Source organism: Belonocnema kinseyi, chromosome 6 (genome assembly GCF_010883055.1).
Source record: "Belonocnema kinseyi isolate 2016_QV_RU_SX_M_011 chromosome 6, B_treatae_v1, whole genome shotgun sequence".
NCBI classification, from domain to species: Eukaryota; Metazoa; Arthropoda; class Insecta; order Hymenoptera; family Cynipidae; genus Belonocnema; species Belonocnema kinseyi.
The window spans coordinates 4,516,921-4,534,186 of record NC_046662.1 but is presented as its reverse complement, the minus strand read 5'-3'; the positions used below and the strand labels follow the sequence as shown (position 1 = coordinate 4,534,186).

Here is a 17,266-nt window from a genome sequence, read left to right as displayed (position 1 = left end):
TGGCGGCCACTAGACGAGGCTCTAGAAAGTTCGTATTTTCGTGTACAACGTTACCGGCTGATGCCGTTGGAATTGATTGTTGAAATATATTTTTTTACATCTATTACTATTAAGCTTTCTACTTAAACGTAGTTTTCTTTCGGCTCTTGCATTTCTCAAAGTTTGAGACCGATGTTTTATGTATAAAAAAAGTTGGAACGTTCAAAAAATGTCGAGGTTCAGAAAAAAGATAAAATAATTTTCAGTGAAGTTCCTACCAAAATGCAGTACCTAAACGTACTTTATTATACTCTAATACATTTTCCAAAGTTTCAGCTCGATATTTTATTTATAAAAAAGTTCTTAGGTTTAAAAAAACATTCAGTGAACTGAAAAAGTCACATGCCCTTAAAATCATAGAACTTTTTTTCATATATCTGACTTTTGGCACGAGCACTACCTTAAGACTGATAATTGTAGTTGAAAATTCATCTTTTTGTTTTGAAATTAAACTATTCCAGTTAATAATTCATCGTTTTATTTGGAAATTCATCAGTTTGTATGAAAATGTAACTTTTTCTTTGAAAAATATTTGTGTTTATGTTAAAAATTTGTTTTACCGGAAAATTTAATTATTTAAATTTAAAATTACATAATTTTAGTTGAAAATTCATCTCTTTGGTTAAAATTAATTATTTAACTGAAAATTGAAGTATTAAATTGTTAGTTGAAAATTTATCTTTTGGGTTGAAGAATCGACTATACCAGTTAAAGATTCAGCAGTTTTAACTTATAATATTAAATTTTAATAAAATTACTTTTTAACCGAAAAAAAAATTTTCGTTGAAAATTCGTGTATTTTATTGAAACCTCGTCTTTTTGGTAGAAAGTTAATCTTACTGTTGGAAAATTAATCTTTTTCGTTAAAAATTTAAGTATTTCAATTAAATATTCATCATAGTAGTCAAAAATTCGTTTCGGATGAAAATAAAACTACCTAATTCAAAGTAAAATTAGATTTTTGTTTAATAAATCTTTTTTTTTTGTGGAAAATTAATTTTTTTCAGTGAAAATTTAACTATTCCATCTTTGATTGAAACTGATCTTTTTAGTCAAAAATTCAGTTATTTGTTTGAAAATTCAAATATTTGGTTAAATATTCATCTTTCCTTTTAAAAATCCAAACTTTTACTTCAAAAATGGAGAATTTTAAGCGGTTTAAATTGAATAAATATAGTGCCCACATTAATTTTACCTAAATATGTACTAAATTTTCAATATTCATATATAAAATAAAAATTTGTTTGAATTATTATTCCAATTCACGGACTTTAGAGACAAATTCATGAAATAATAAATTATGTTCTTAGATTTATTTAATTAATCGATCGTACTAAAATATTTAGGAATATTTTGTAAATATTAATTGAATTCCTAGAAACGGAAAAAGCATCAGTTATAATAAACTCACGAAACTGTCGATTGTTTATAAAAATTCGATATATTTTAATTACTCTATGCTATGAAAACTTATACCTGGGAAAAATTTAAGATACCTGAAAAAAATCCTGGAATTGTCCGCGAATTTTTTTTCAGGATTTGAGTAGACACCATGATAAATCGAAAAAATATAATCGAGTGAAAAAAACGTGAGCTATAATGATAAAAAATGCAGGCCACCTTAAAACATAGCAAAAAATTTCAAAATAAATCAATTTTCAACTAAATTAACGATTATTTAACTGAAAAACTTGAATTTTTTAACACAAAGATTGTTTTTTTTAACAATAAGATTAATTTTCAAACAGAAACATTAATTTTTTACCAAAAAATACAATTATTCGAGAAAAAATATGATTTTTCAACGAAATAGTTGAATTTTCGAATACAGAGGACAAATGATGAACCAAATAGTTGAATTTTGAGCTTAAAAAAAGCAACAGAAAATGGAATACATAGTTCTATTTTTAATTTCAAAAAATTAATTTTACAACCTGATGAATTTTCAACAAAAATTAAAAATCTTCTACTGAAATAGTTGATTTTTCAAACAGCAAAAATTAATTATTACTAAAAAAAAAAGATGAAATGTGAACCAAAATTAAAATAAATAATTTTTAATTTTAAAAAATCAATGTTCAGCCAAAAATGTAACAGTTAATTTATGAGTTGGTGAAATTAATTTTCAAGAAAACCGATGATCAAAAAAAGATAGATTTTCAACCAAAAATAGAATAGTTGAATTTTCTATTAAAAATCTAATGCTTAATAAAACGGATTTTCAGGGAAATAATTATATTTTCTACAGGAAGTTCAATTTTTAGTAAAAAAAAAAAAAAATGATTTTAAAGAAAGTAGTTACATTTAAAGCTAAACTTTGTTAAAAATTTATTTTTATTGTTAAAGATTTAACATTTTAGTAAAAACTCATGTCTGGTTGAAGATTTTACTATTTTGTTGAAAATTGAGTTTTGTTGGAAAATTTATCTAGTTAGTTTATATTTCAACTAATTTGTTAAAAAATAAATTCTGTTTTTACGATTCACAATTTTAGCTGAATGTTGAAAATTAATTTTTTTAATGAAAAAGGAAGTATTTTGTTTAAGATTCGTCTTTTTTAGGTTGAATTTAACGGCTTTGTCGTAAGATATTTGTTTTCATAAAAAATTAATTTTTAACTTAAAAATAACAAATAACAATGGAACACCTTTTATTATTAAAACAATTCGAGTAAGTTGAAAAGATATTCAGATTTTTTTTAACTCAAAAATAATTAAAAATTTGACAGGCTTCAAAAGAATACAAAACATTTCCTAGGGAAATGGACAATGATTTTTTATTTTAATAAACTAATTTTAAAAGAATATTTTTAAAAATATATAAAGATTTACAAAATTTTCAAAAATGAATGTGGAAGATTTAAAGAAATTTTCTTTAATTTGGCAGAATTAACGAAAAATTAATTTAAAAACATGTAAAACGGCATATAGATGTTTCCAAAAATCTTAAATAAAATTTCAAACTTCCAATTTTTAACCAATTTTGAGTTGGAACTGGAATATATCAAAGAGAGAAACAATTCTGAATGGAAAATCGATTTTTTTTAAACGACGTATTTTCGAAAAAAATTTTAATTCTTGAATTGAACAGGGATTTTTTCAAACTAATTTCAATTTTGAATGGTAATAAAGACTTTTCTTAAAGAATTAAAATTCTCAATTTTAAGAGGGAATTTTCAAATTTTAACCAATTCTGAGCAGGAATTGAAATTTATCCAGGCGAACAACAATTTTAAATAGAAAATTATATTTTTAAAATAAAATTATATTTTATTTTTATAAATTATAAAAATTGAAAGAAGGGATTTTCGAAAAAAAATTATGGATTGGAACAGAGGATTTTTCAAAAAAATTATAATTCTTAGTGGAAATGGAGAATTTTTGAAAAAAAATTAAAATTTTGTATTTAAACTGGGATTTTTTCCAACGAATTTGATTTCAGAGTGGAAATAAATTTGTTTAAAGAATTAAAATTCCGGATTTGAAGAGGGAATTTTCAATTTTTAAACAATTCTGAGTTGAAGCTGGTGTTTATCCAAAAGAATTATAATTTGTCTTGGAACAGGTAATTAAAAAATTTAAATAAATTCCGAGTTAAAACAGGGAATTTTTTTAAAGAATGAATTCTAATTCTAAGTTGAAACCGGATATTTCCGAAAAAAATTAAAATATAAGTAAGTATAGTTGGAACTGGAATTTATTCAGAAGAACAACAATTCTAAATGCAAAAATGTATTTTTTAAACAAAATTATAATTCTGGGTTAAAAACAGGTAATTTCAAAACAAATTTAATATTAAATCGGAACAGGGAATTTCCAAAAAAATTATAATTCTTACTATCAGTTGAAATAGATAATTTTCGAAAACATATTTATTATATATATAATTAAAAATTTGTCATAAGGACAACCGCAGGATTTCGCCGGGAGCGGGTGCTAATCTGGAAAATTGCACCCGCTTCCAGTGAAATCGCAGTAAAATTTCAGCCACAACCACGTCTCACGACCGTGAGATAAGTGAGTAATTCTAAGAGATATTTAGGAGTTTTAAAAAGATTAAAAATTATCATGCAAATTGTAGAAAGTTTTCTTAAAATCTTCTAGAATCTTTTTTGAAAATTTTGTTTAAATCTTTGAGAAACTTTTTAAATATTCTCTTAAAATAATATTTCAAAATGAAAAGTTATTTTTAATTTTCCTATGAATCTTAAGAAAATCTTTTTATTTTTTTGAAGCCTTTCACAATGCTTGAAAAGAATCTAATTTTATTGTTTAAAATCTGCGAAAATCTACATTTTGTTTTATATTAGGCTATCATTTCAAATTTTACATTGAGTTTGAATCTTTCCAAAACTTTCTTAAAATTACTAAAGTTTCGCCTACAAATAACAAATGTTCAATTCTTATTTATACATCCAAATTGTAAAGCAATGTTCTAAAATTTGCAGGATTTTCTAAAAATTGTAGAAAAAAATCAATTAATTTTGACAGATATTTAGAAGTTCTGAAAAAAATTCCAAAATAATTTTAAATTTAAAACAACTTCTAGATGTCTCAAGATTTTGAAATAAATTCTTGAAGCTTTCCAAGGACTTTCCAAACGACTTTCTGATTTAAGAAATGCTCTGTTAAAATTTGTTCAATTTTTCAATATTTAATATTTCTAGCTTAAAATTCCTTAAGATTACATAATTTTGAAAATTTTAAAGTTCATTGATTGATTTTTTCAGTTAGAAGATTGAAAATGACAACGTGGATTTATATTTTTTTTATATTGAAAAATGTTAGTACCTTCAATTTCATACGCGTAAATTATTGAGCATTTGAACACAACATTTTTTCATTAAAAACTTTTGAATTTGAATTTCAAAAGTTAAAAATTAAAACAGTTCCACTTTGAGTGCGTTTATTTGCAGCTCAGATTTATTACCTCAAGTGGAAAATTTTGTAGCTTTAGTGTTCCATTTTTTTCATTTCATTGACCGTGACATATTTTTGCGAACTGGAAAAAAACCGGGAATTTATTTCGTCGATTCAAACGGCCACCCTGTAGTTTTCTAAAAATTTCTATATTTTGTGAAAAATTCGCCTTTTTGTAGAAAATTAATCTGTATAGTAGACATTTCATCTTTTTGTTATAAAATTCCAATATTCCAGTTGAATTCATCATTTTAATTAAAAATTCATTTCTTTGGTTGAAATCTTAGCTATTTCATTGAAAACTTGTTTTTTTTTTAAATTAATCTTTTAGGTCCAAAATTCAATTATTGTAGTTAAATAATTTAATAGTGGTAAACAAGTTAAAAACAGTAAAAATAATTAAATATTTGAACTATCAGTGTTTTTTTTTTAAATCAGGGCTCAAAATGTTCCAAATTTTGAACCACCAGACTGGCGATTTGACGGGGAAATGACTGGGAATTTAATTAAAAAACCAGAAATGTACTACTGATCGCATTAAAATTCAACTATTTCGTAGAAAATTAACTTTTTTTGTTGAAAATATTTTTTTGTACAAAATTAGCTTTTTCTTTGCAAGTTATTCTTCTTCTTTAAAAATTCTTCTTTTCGGTTAAAAATTTATCGTTTAGATTGGAAATAAAATTACTTGTTTCAAAGTTAAACTCTTTTATTGAAAATTCATAATTTTATATAAAAATGTATTTCTATAGTGGAAATATGAGTTATTTAATTGAAAACTTGTTTTTATTTGGAATAAAAAGCATTCTTGGTTGAAAACGAATGTTTTTAATCAAAAATTAAATTATTCTAGTTAAAGATTCAGAATTTCACTTAAAAATTCAAAAGATAAAAGTAATTTTCCCAACTGAAAATTAATCTTATTTCAATTAAATGTTTCATAGTTTCAGTAGAAAATTCTTCTGTTTGGGCAAACTTTAAATTTAATTATTTAAATTTTGATTGACAAATTATGTTTGTTAGTATAAATTAATTTCTTGCAATTCTCCTGTTTAGTAGAACATTCATTTTGTGAACTTTAAATTTAATTATTTAAATTTTGAAAAATCTTGAAATTTCTGTGAAATCTTTTTAAATTTATGTAAAATATTAAAAATCTATGAAATCCTTAAAATATTTGTGAAAGTTACTTTTCTCGATTAAAATTTTTGTTACCCGTTTTTTTCACTGCAAAGTTGGCAAAAAATAAATAAAATACAGACTAAATATCCTAAATATCCAAAAACCGACTTGTTTCTGAAATTTTTTATTTCTCAAAATGAAAATGACATGTTGTATCGATTATATTTATCCTAGTCATAGTTCTAAAAGCTATAAATAATATAATTCGTCTTAAACCTACTGGATAAATCGTTTATATCGTACTTTCTGTTTTGATATTTTTCACGACTTTTTTTCCGATATTTATATGTACAAAATCTAAAATCGAAGCCTGGGGAGGACACATAATATGTAGGGTCGCAGATCATATTATCGAATTTGAAAATCGGCGAAATTTCATAAGTATAATGTACCGATTAACAGAAAAATCGCACGTGAAAATATGTACAGCACTTTTATGAGAATTCAGCTTAAAACACTCGATTTTTTCCCCCCCGATTTACCAACAATCGCTCAACCAATTTTCTTTCTAATTTCAATCGGTTAAGAGTTTTCGTCCGAGCCAATTTTGATTGCTTACTTTCTTTTTATTTACATTATTTTGAAAATTTCTCATTATTTTTTTCACCACGAAATACTAACAAGTTTTGCTTTTTGTTTAATTTGCTGCATTAGTCGATTAGAACGTTTATTATTACGCGTTTTCAATTATTTCCCTCTCAAAAATTGACTCAGGCATCTGAATAAAATTCTGGAATGTGTAATATAATTCATTCCTCAACCAATTTATTAACCCCATTCGACTAGAAAATAATTGTATACCTAATTTATTTTTTTAGTGCTACAACAAAACGATATTTAAAAAAAAAAACAGTGAGATACTTTTCAAGATAAATTTATATTGATGTTAATTGTAAATACAAGTGAAAAAAAATTTGACTAATTATTTAAAAACAAAAACTTTTTTTCTTACCTAAATTTTTAATTGTATAGACACCAAATATTTGTTTGGAAAACGTTTCTTTGGCCGAAGACGTTTTCATCACTAATGCAACCTTTGACAATGCACGTGTGAATTTTAATTAAATCATATCTTAAGTAAAACACGCATTGAAGGACAAGCCTCTCTAAGTCTTTGAATGTTTACAATTTTAGTTCTCGAAAATTTGGTATAGACATGATTTTTCCCGATTTTCGATTGTAATTATCTTTGCGTAACTTAAAAAAAAAAAAGAGATCTCATTTATCGTGATAAACAGTAAATTAAAGAGATAATTGAGGGACCAGATTATAGAAACGTTTATAATTTTTTTTCCCCCGCAAGACGGGCTTAGCTTCTGGACACTTTTCAAAAAAGTTTCGAATTTTAATTTTAAAAGTACGTATACTTATAGGAAATTTGATGGCGCGATTTTGTCTTTTTTCACTGTCCAAATAAAACCGATGCGCAATTATATTTTTTTATAAGAATATGGATTTTTTAAATTAATATTCTGAACCGGCCCCTCAATTTCGGACCTCATTTTCGATTTCTGAGTAATATTGGCAGTTTCGTCGCTGCAGTTATAAAAATGTGAATTTATTGAGCGCAATTTTTGCACAATAGAGCGCAATTTTGCACAATAGAGCGCAATTTTGCACAATAGAGCGCAATTTTGCACAATAGAGCGCAATTTTGCGCAATAGAACGCAATTTTTGCACAATAGAGCGAATAGCGATATTTGATGCAAGATGGTAAAATGCATCCTTTCCGCGTTGAAAAAAAAACCCAACTAGGCTTAAAAAAAAACTATTTAGCTTCTCTAGAAAGACACTTATATATTCTCAGATTTCTTCTGCTGCTTCCAGGCTGCTATCCTTTCCTTTAAATCGACAACTGGAAGAAAAATTTCAATTATTTGAAAAATTAGGAAAAATGGAAAAATTAGGTAATTTATTTCCTCAAAAATTTAATTTCTTTTCTTTACGATTCTGAATTTTAGCTGAATATTGAACTATTTTGTTGAAAATTAAGTTTTTAGTTGAAAATTCATTTTTTTTGTTGAAAATTTATCTATTTTATTAAAAAATAATGTGTTATATTAAAAATGCGCTTTCTTTTCGATTGCAAAAAAAAGAATTGACAACTAAAAGTTTAACTATTCAATTTTTACTTGAAAATTAAAATGTTTTGGGCAAGGATTCAACTAAATTGTTGAAATTTAGTCATTTTCGGTTGAAAACTCATCTTTTTTATTTGTAAAATCATATTTTTAATTGAAAAATCAACTGTTAAAAAAAACATTATTTTTTTGAAAATTTAACTATTTTATTGAAAAATCATGTATTATATTAAAAATCCGTTTTCTTTTCGATTGCAAAAAAAAGAATTGACAACTAAAAGTTTAACTATTCAATTTTTACTTGAAAATTAATATGTTTTTGGTAAGGATTCAACTAAATTGTTGAAATTTCGTAATTTTCGGTTAAAGACTTATCTTTTTTATTTGTAAAATTATATTTTTAATTGAAAAATCAACTATTTAAGAAAAATACATCATTTTTTTGAAAATTTAACTATTTTGTTGAAAAATCATGTATTATAATAAAAATCCGTTTTCTTTTCGATTGCAAAAAAAAAGAATTGACAGCTACAATTTTAACTATTCAATTTTTACTTGAAAATTAATATGTTTTTGGTAAGGATTCAACTAAATTGTTGAAATTTCGTCATTTTCGGTTAAAGACTTATCTTTTTTAATTGTAAAATTATATTTTTAATTGAAAAATCAACTATTAAAAAAAAAAACATTATTTTTTTGAAAATTTTACTATTTTATTGAAAAATCATGTATTATATGAAAAATCCGTTTTCTTTTTGATTGCAAATTTAAATTGTTGAAATGTCATTTTTTGTTGAAAACTGATCTTTTTTATTTGTTCAAAATTCAAATTTTTGTGTGTAATATTCATGTATTTTGTTGAAAATTTGTCTTTTGGCAAAAAAATTAATCTTATATTTCTGTTTAAATTAACTGGTAGAAAATTCGCTTTTTTGTTAAAAATTAATTTTTTTAATTGATAATATTACGATTCCATTTTTTATTGATATTGGATCTTTTTGTCAGTTGAAAATGCAACTAGTTCGTTATAATTAAACTATTTATTTAAAAAATTAACAATTTGGTAGAAAATTCAGAGCGGATAAAAAAATAATCTTCTTTTTTGATAATCATAATTTTGAGTTGAAGATTCAGCTATTCTGTTGAAAAATTGTTTTCAGTTTGGTTAAGTTGAACTGTCCTTGATTAGAAATTGAAATATTTTTCGATTGAAATATCAACTTACATTTTTCATAAAAAATTCACCTTTTTGGATGAAAATTCAACTAGATAGATGAAATTTCAAGTAATTTGTTAATAAATAAGTTTTGTTTTGTTCACGCTCCATAGTTTTAGTTGATTATTTTATTATTTTGTTGGAAACTAACTTTTTAGTTAAAAATAAATTTTTTGTTTGTTTGAAAATTTAACTATTGTTTTAACAATAATTATATTTTTATTTAAAATTCGCCTTTTTTATAAAAAATTTAGCTATATAGTTGAAAGTTTACCTACTTTGTTATAAATTCATTTTTCTGGTCAAAATTAATTTCTTTGGTTAAAAATTTAAGCATTTTGTTAAATTTTTTTAAAAAGAAAAATATGTTAGTTTTTAAATAAAAATTTGTAATATTCCATTTTTCGTTGCAAAATCATCGTTTTTGGTTGAAAGTTATACAAAATTGTTTAGTATTTTATTTAAAATTCGTCTTTTTAGGTTGAATTTAAAGGGTTTTTATTTAAAATAAAAATATTTTTCGCTGACATTTGAACGAATTTGTTCAAAATAAATATTTTTAGATAAAGATTCATTTCTGTGTTTGAAAATTTGAGTACTTTGCCGCAAGATCTTTTTTTTATTAAAAATTAATTTGTTAACTCAAAAATTAAGTATTTTATTTAAAATTGAAAGCTTTTTTGGTTGAAATATCAATTATTACATTCTTCGTTGAAAATCCATGTTGTTTTATTAAAAAACTTTGTTGAAAATTCATTTTTTTTCTGAAGATTCATTATTTTAGCAGAAATTTAACTATTTTGTTGATTTTTTTATTTTTTTAGTTAAATTATTAATGACCAAGATATTACAGAAATAAAGGTTTGTTCTGTGCATTTGATCCATTGTACCAAAAGATTTCACAGAAATTGCAAGATTTAAAAATTTAAATAATTAAATTTAAAGTTAACAAAATGAATGTTAAACTAAACAGAAGAATTTGCAACGAGACTATGAACCTTCAACTTAAATAGTTCAATTTTCAATAACAAGAAATTAATTTGTACCAAAAAACAATTTGTCAATCAAAATTTAAATAATTAAATTTAAAGTTTGCCCAAACAGAAGAATTTTCTACTGAAACTATGAAACATTTAATTGGAATAAGATTAATTTTCAGTAAAAAAAATTTTTCTTTTAATAACAAAACTAGCTTTAAAAGAAAAACTAACTTTCAAAAAAATAGTAAATTTTCAAACAAAGTGATGAATTTTCAAATAAAATTGTAAATATTTAACTGAAATAGTTGAGTTTTTAACCAGAAAGATGCATTTTTCACTAGAATTCTGATTCTTAAACTAGAATAATTGAATTTTTGATTAAAAAGATAAAGTTTCAATCAAGAATGCTTTTTATTCAAAGAAAAAATAAGTTTTTAATTAAATAACTCATATTTCCACCATAGAAATACATTTTTATATAAAATGATGAATTTTCAAACAGAAAATTAATTTTCAGTAAAGACTTTAACTTTCAAACAAGTAATTTTATTTCCAACCTAAACGATAAATTTTTAACCGAAAAGAAGTATTTCTAAAGAAGAAGTTTAACTTGCAAAGAAAAAGCTAATTTTCTACGAAAAAGAAAAAAAATCGATTTTTAACAAAATAAATTGATTTTCTACGAAATAGTTGAATTTTAAATTAAATAAAGACAAATTTTCATAAAAATGGTTGAATTTTTAACAAGGCAAGATAAATTTTCATCCATACTGGTGAGTTTTTAACTAAAATAATTACTCTTCAACCGGAATAGTTGAATTTTATACCAAAAAGACGAATTTTAAACCATAGAGATTAATTTTCTTCAAAAAGGCGGATTTTTCACAAAATATATAAATTTTTAAACAACTACAGGGTGGCCGTTTTAATCGACGAAATTTAAAAAATGGAACACTGAAGCTAAACAATTTTCCACTTCAGGTAATAAAAACTGAGCTGTAAATGAAAGCACATTTAAAATTGAAATTTAAAAGTTTTTAATTAAAAAATTTATTCAAATGCTCAATAATTTACGCGTATTAAATTGAAGGTACTAACATTTTTCAATATAAAAAAATATAAATCCACTTTACCATTTTCAATTCTCTAAATTAAAAAGCCAATCAATGAACTTTAAAATTTTCAAAATTATATAATTTTAAGGAATTTTAAGTCAAAAACATCAAATATTGAAAAATTGAACAAATTTTAACTAAACACTTTTTAAATTAGAAATTCAATTTTTTTTTTTTTAATTAGTTTAATCGTTCATGGAATGCTTCAAAATGTTATTTCAAAATCTTGAGAAATCTAGAAGTTGTTTTAAATTTGTTGCAAATTTGAAATTATTTTGGAAATTTTTTCAGAACTTCTAAATATCTGTCAAAATTAAGTGATTTTTTTTTCTACAATTTTCAGAAAATCCTGTAAATTTTATAACATTTCTTCACAAATTGGATGTATAAATAACAATTGTACATTTATTAATTGTAGGCGAATTTCGAGTAATTTTAAGAGATATGTAGAAGTTTTGAAAAGATTCAAACTTATGTAAAACTTGAAATGATAGCCTAATATAAAACAAAATGTAGATTTTCGCACATTTTAAATAAAAAAAAAATGAGATCCTTTTCAAGAATTGTGAAAGGCTTCAAAAGAATAAAAATATTTTCTTAAGATTCATAGGAAAATTAAAAATAATTTTTCATTTTGAAAAATTATTTTACGAGAATATTTATAAAGTTTTTCAAAGATTTAAACAAAATTTTCAAAAAAGATTATAGAAGATTTTAAGAAAACTTTCTCAAATTCGCATGATAATTTTTAATCTTTTTAAAACTCCTAAATAAATATCTTCTTTATGTTTAAATATTTGCTTTCAATTTACTTGCCTTAAATAAAAATTCAAATATTGCTAAATATTCAATACTGATTCTTTTTTTTTTAATTAAAAATTTCAAATTGAATGGGTTAAAAATTGAATATTTTAGACTGAAACAATAATTCAAATTTAATAAAATCCTTTAATTATGAATATATTATTATAAATTCTTAATTTTTTAACTGTTTTAAAACCGTTTTTTTTCACATTTTATTATTGTTGAAATAGAACGGGGACAGATTTTTTCCCTACAAATTTATAAAATTCCCAGTCAAAAAAAAAATTCACTGTCATTTCCCGGTTTCAAAAAGTTCCCGGCCATTTCCCGGTCCAGCGGCCATCCTGAACTAGTTTAATTTCTAAGAAAATCAAAATCAAAATAATAAATTATGATTTAATTAGATTAAACTGAAATTATCTGAAAAATCTGCGACTGTAAAAAAGTAGAAATAACTTTACTAAATTAACAAAAATGATTAAAAAAAAAAGAAAAACTTGAATTTGAGTGTGATCAGAAAAAAATCTTGGTTTCTTAATTAAATTCCCGGCCGTTTCCCGTTCAAGCAGCCACCCTGGTAGTCCAAAATTTGGAACATTTTAAGACTTGATTTGAAAAAAAAACACTATGATAGTTGAAATATTTAACTATTTTTACTGTTTTTAACTTTTTTACAACTATTAAATTATCTACCCAAAATAATTGAATTTTGGTCCTGAAAGATTAATTTTCAAAAAAGAACAAACAAACAAGTTTTCAATTAAATCGCTCGTATTTCAACCAAAGAATGGAATTTTTAATTAAAATGATGACCTCAACCGGAATAGTTGAATTTTATACCATAGAGATTAATTTTCTACAAAAAAGGCGGATATTTCATAAAATACATAAATTTTTCAAGCAACTAGTTTAATTTCTAAACAAATAAAAATAATAAATTATGATTTAATTAGATTAAACTGAGATCATTTGAAAAACCTGCCACTTTTTTTTAAATTTAATTCCCGGTCATTTCCCGTTTAAGTCGACACCCTGATAATCCAAAATTTGAAACATTTTAAGCCCAGAATAAAAAAAAAAGGAAAAAAAATACTGTTCTAGTTGAAATATTTACCTGGTGTGAGCATATCTTCGCTAAGAGGCTGTCGACTAAAGGGATCAGTAGCACTATTCAACAAGTGTCTAATTATAACAGCCTTATCCATAACGATTCCAGACGGAAGTTTGACTGGATCTTCCATAAGCGTATCCATGAGCGGATCTCTAAATTCCTCAGGTGCGTCACCATAATCTTCATCGCGTGCACGATTATCTCTCGCGATAACCGCAGCTCGTTCAGCCAATCCTTTGAACTGCTCGATCTCAGTCGTGGTTTTTATTGCCGATTTTTGCAGTCTGTTGGCCGCGTCCGTAAATAACTCTTTACAAAAAGAACGCTGCAACGAAATATCAAAATGAGACATTCAATCAGAACATTCAATCAGACTGCTGAATTTTAAATGAAAAAAAAAATAATAATAATTAATTGGACGGTTTTTCATTGTATAAGCAGTACGGTGATTAAAAATCAAAATGTGGCAAATATTCGATCCTGTAAATAAGTGTAAGCGATTATCTATAAACTAGGTTATCAATTTTGGGATATTTTTTAACACAACCCTCGTATTTTCGAGTTTCTAATATGTTTTTCTATAGTGAGTAGAATTTTTTACCGCAATCAAGACATAACAAAAAATAGTTACATTTTCAAACAAATATAGTTCAGTTCTAAAAAAAGATAAATTCTCAATGAAAGATTTAATATTTTTTATTTCATGGAACTTTGAAAATTTTATTTTTTACTCAAAAAGAAGAATTTTCAACCCGAGACTATAGATTTTCAACAAAAAAGTTTATCAACAAAAAGATAATTTGAAAAATACTTTAATTTTTTTTACAAAATAGTTGAATTATCAATTTAAAAAAATAAGTTAAAAAAAATAAAATAAATATGGAATAAGTGGCTTGTAATTCAAAACAAAAAAATTTCAAAAAAGGAACTTAATTTTCTACCAAAAATGCGAATTTTCAACGAAATACATTAATCATCCATAAAAAAGATGAACTTTATTCCCGACACTAGATTTCCAAACAAAAAATCAATCTTCCACCAAGTATATAATTTTTTAAATAAACAGTTTAATTTTTAATATATTAGCTCAATTTTTAATTAAAAAGATAAGTTTTCTAAAAAAGAAAGATCAGTTTTAACCAAAAATTGAATAATTTTGTTTTCTGTTTAAAAAATTAATTTTCAAACAAAAATGATTTTCCAAAAAGAAGATTAATTATCTGCCAAAAAAGAAGAATTTTGAACAAAATACATAAATTATCTATAAAAAAAGTTCACCTTTAAACCCAACAATATGGATTTTCAACACAAAAATTAATCTTTCACCTAGAAGATAATTTTTTTAATAAATAGTTTAACTGTTAACAAAATAGTGTGATTTTCAATTCAAAAAGAACACTATCGTTTTTTAAAAAAAGTTAATCTTTTACCAAGAAGAGAATTTTTTAAATTAAAAAAAAAACTTAACTAAGAAAGATGAGTTTTCAACCAAAAAAATAAAGTTTTAGCCAAAAATAGAGTAGTTAAACTTACAGTTTAAAAAATTAGGCGAGCTTTTTAACAAAGTAATTGAATTCACAGCCAAAAAGATGATTTTTCAAAAAAGATTAATTTTCAACAAAATACATTGTTTTTACAGGCAAAACGTTAAATTTTTGATCTGACATTATGGATTTTCCACAAAAAAGTTCATTTTCCACCAAGTAGTTAACTTTTTAAATAACTAATGTAATTTCTTTTAATATAGTTGAATTTTCAACTAAAAAATATCATTCTTCAAATAAAAAAAGATAATTTTTCAATCAAAAGTGCTTAGATTTTCAATTTAAAAAATCAATTTTCAACGAAAGAATTAGTTTATTCCCAATTAGTCAGATTTGAAAATAAATAATTTAATTTGAACCAAATAGTTGAATTTTTAGGTGAACCTTCAAGCAAAAATAGAATAGTTACATTTTAAGTATAAAAAATTAATAAAACAATTAATTCTCTTCCAGGTACATCAAACAAAAAAAGACAAGCTTTTAACAAAATAGTTAAATCCACAGCCAAAGAGATGAATTTTCAAAAAAGAAGATTAATTTTCTACCCAAAAAGATCAATTTTAAACAAAATACACGAATTTTACGCACAAAATTTGAATCTTCCATTCGACACTATGCATTTTGCAACAAAAAAGTTCATTTTCCACCACTAAGTTAATTTTGGAAATAAATAGTGTATTTTTTAAATATAGTTTAATTTTCGACTGTAAAATATAATTTTTCAAATAAAAAAGATAAGTTTTCAACCAAAAATATTTAAAGGAGAATGAATTTTCTATCAAGTAGTTAGTTTTTAAAATAAATTGTTTAATTTTAACCAAATAGTTCAATTTTTAGTTCAATTTTCAAAGCAAAAATTGAATAGTTACATTTTCAGTTGAAGAATTAACTTTCAACACAAGAAAACGAATTTTCTACCAGTTAAATTGAACCAAAAAGTACAAATTTTTAATAATTTTAGTTGAATTCACAGTCCAAAAAATGAATTTTCAAAAACTAAGATTACATTTGTACCCAAAACGGCAATTTTTCAACAAAATACACAACAAAATACATAAAAAAAGTTTAATTGTCCACCCGACGCTATTGATTTCCCACAAAAAAATTCATTTTTTACCAAGTAGTTATTTTTTCAAACAGTTGAATTTTAAATTCAAAAATATAAATTTTGAACCAAACATGCTTGGATTTTCAATTCAAAAAATGACTTTTTAACGAAAGAATGAATTTTTTACCAAGTAGTTTGTTTTAAAAATAAATAGTTTATATTAAATAAGGAAAGTTTTGAACAAAAAATGTAGCAGTTACATATTTAGTTAAAAAAATTAATTTTCAACAAAAAAGCGAATTTTTTAAAAGTTAAATTGAACCGGAAAACATGAACTTATAACAATATAGTTGAATCTACAGCCAATAAGACGAATTTTGGAAAACAAGATTAATTTTCTACCCAAAGACAAATTGTCATATAAGTTGAAATTCCAACTAAAAAAGATAAGTTTTCAACTAAAAAAGATGAGTTTTTAAAATGTAAAATTCTCTGTTTAAAGCCGGAATTTTAATTCTTTTCAACAAATTCCCCTTGTTCAAATCCAGAATTTTTATTCTTTTCAAAAATTCTCTTATTAACCTAAGAAGGAGAATTTTGTTGAAGAATTCCCTGTTCCAAATCATAATTTAAATTTTTTTCGTAAATACCTTGTTTTAACTCAGAATTTTATTTTTTTAATGCAATTTTCCATTAAGGATTGTTGTTCTCCTGGATAAATTCCAGTTTCAACTCAGAATTGGTTAAAAATTGAAAATTTCCTGTTTAAATCTGTAATTTTAAAACTTTTCGAAAATTTTTCGTTTCAACTAAGAATGAGAATTTTTTGTACAATTCCCTGTTCCCATTTCTGATTTTATTTTTTTTTTTCGAAAATATCCCGTTCCAATTTAGAATTAGAATTCATTCTATTAAAAAATTTTCTGTTCCAAGAAAAATGATAATTCTTCTGAATAAATACCAATTTTAACTCAGAATTAGTAAAAAATTGAAAATTTTATGTTCCAATTCAGAATTTTATTCCTTTTCGGAAATTTCCAATACTAGCTCGGAAAAAGATTTGTTTGTAAAAGATTGAAAATTCCCTTTTCAAATTAAATGTTTAATTATTTTTATTTAAAATAGTTTTAATGTCGAAATATCTTTTAAAATTATTCGAATTTCAAATAATTTTTCAATATAAAAAATCATTTTCAATTTTTTTATCAATCTTAAAAAATTTTACT

General features: G+C 23.6%; 1 protein-coding gene across 1 annotated transcript in view; it reads right to left on the bottom strand.

The window, feature by feature from the left end:
* Window positions 1-6,583: 6,583 nt before the first annotated feature.
* The window catches only part of LOC117174271 (ubiquitin conjugation factor E4 B), a 35,823-nt gene continuing 25,140 nt past the window's right edge, over window positions 6,584-17,266 (bottom strand). Inside the window, exons 5-6 of the mRNA XM_033363190.1 lie at window positions 13,452-13,773; window positions 6,584-7,996 (exon numbers count right to left, since the gene is read on the bottom strand). Of these exons, the coding sequence (XP_033219081.1) occupies window positions 7,935-7,996; window positions 13,452-13,773 (384 nt within the window). The 3' untranslated portion in view covers window positions 6,584-7,934. The remainder of the gene's footprint in view (window positions 7,997-13,451; window positions 13,774-17,266) is intronic.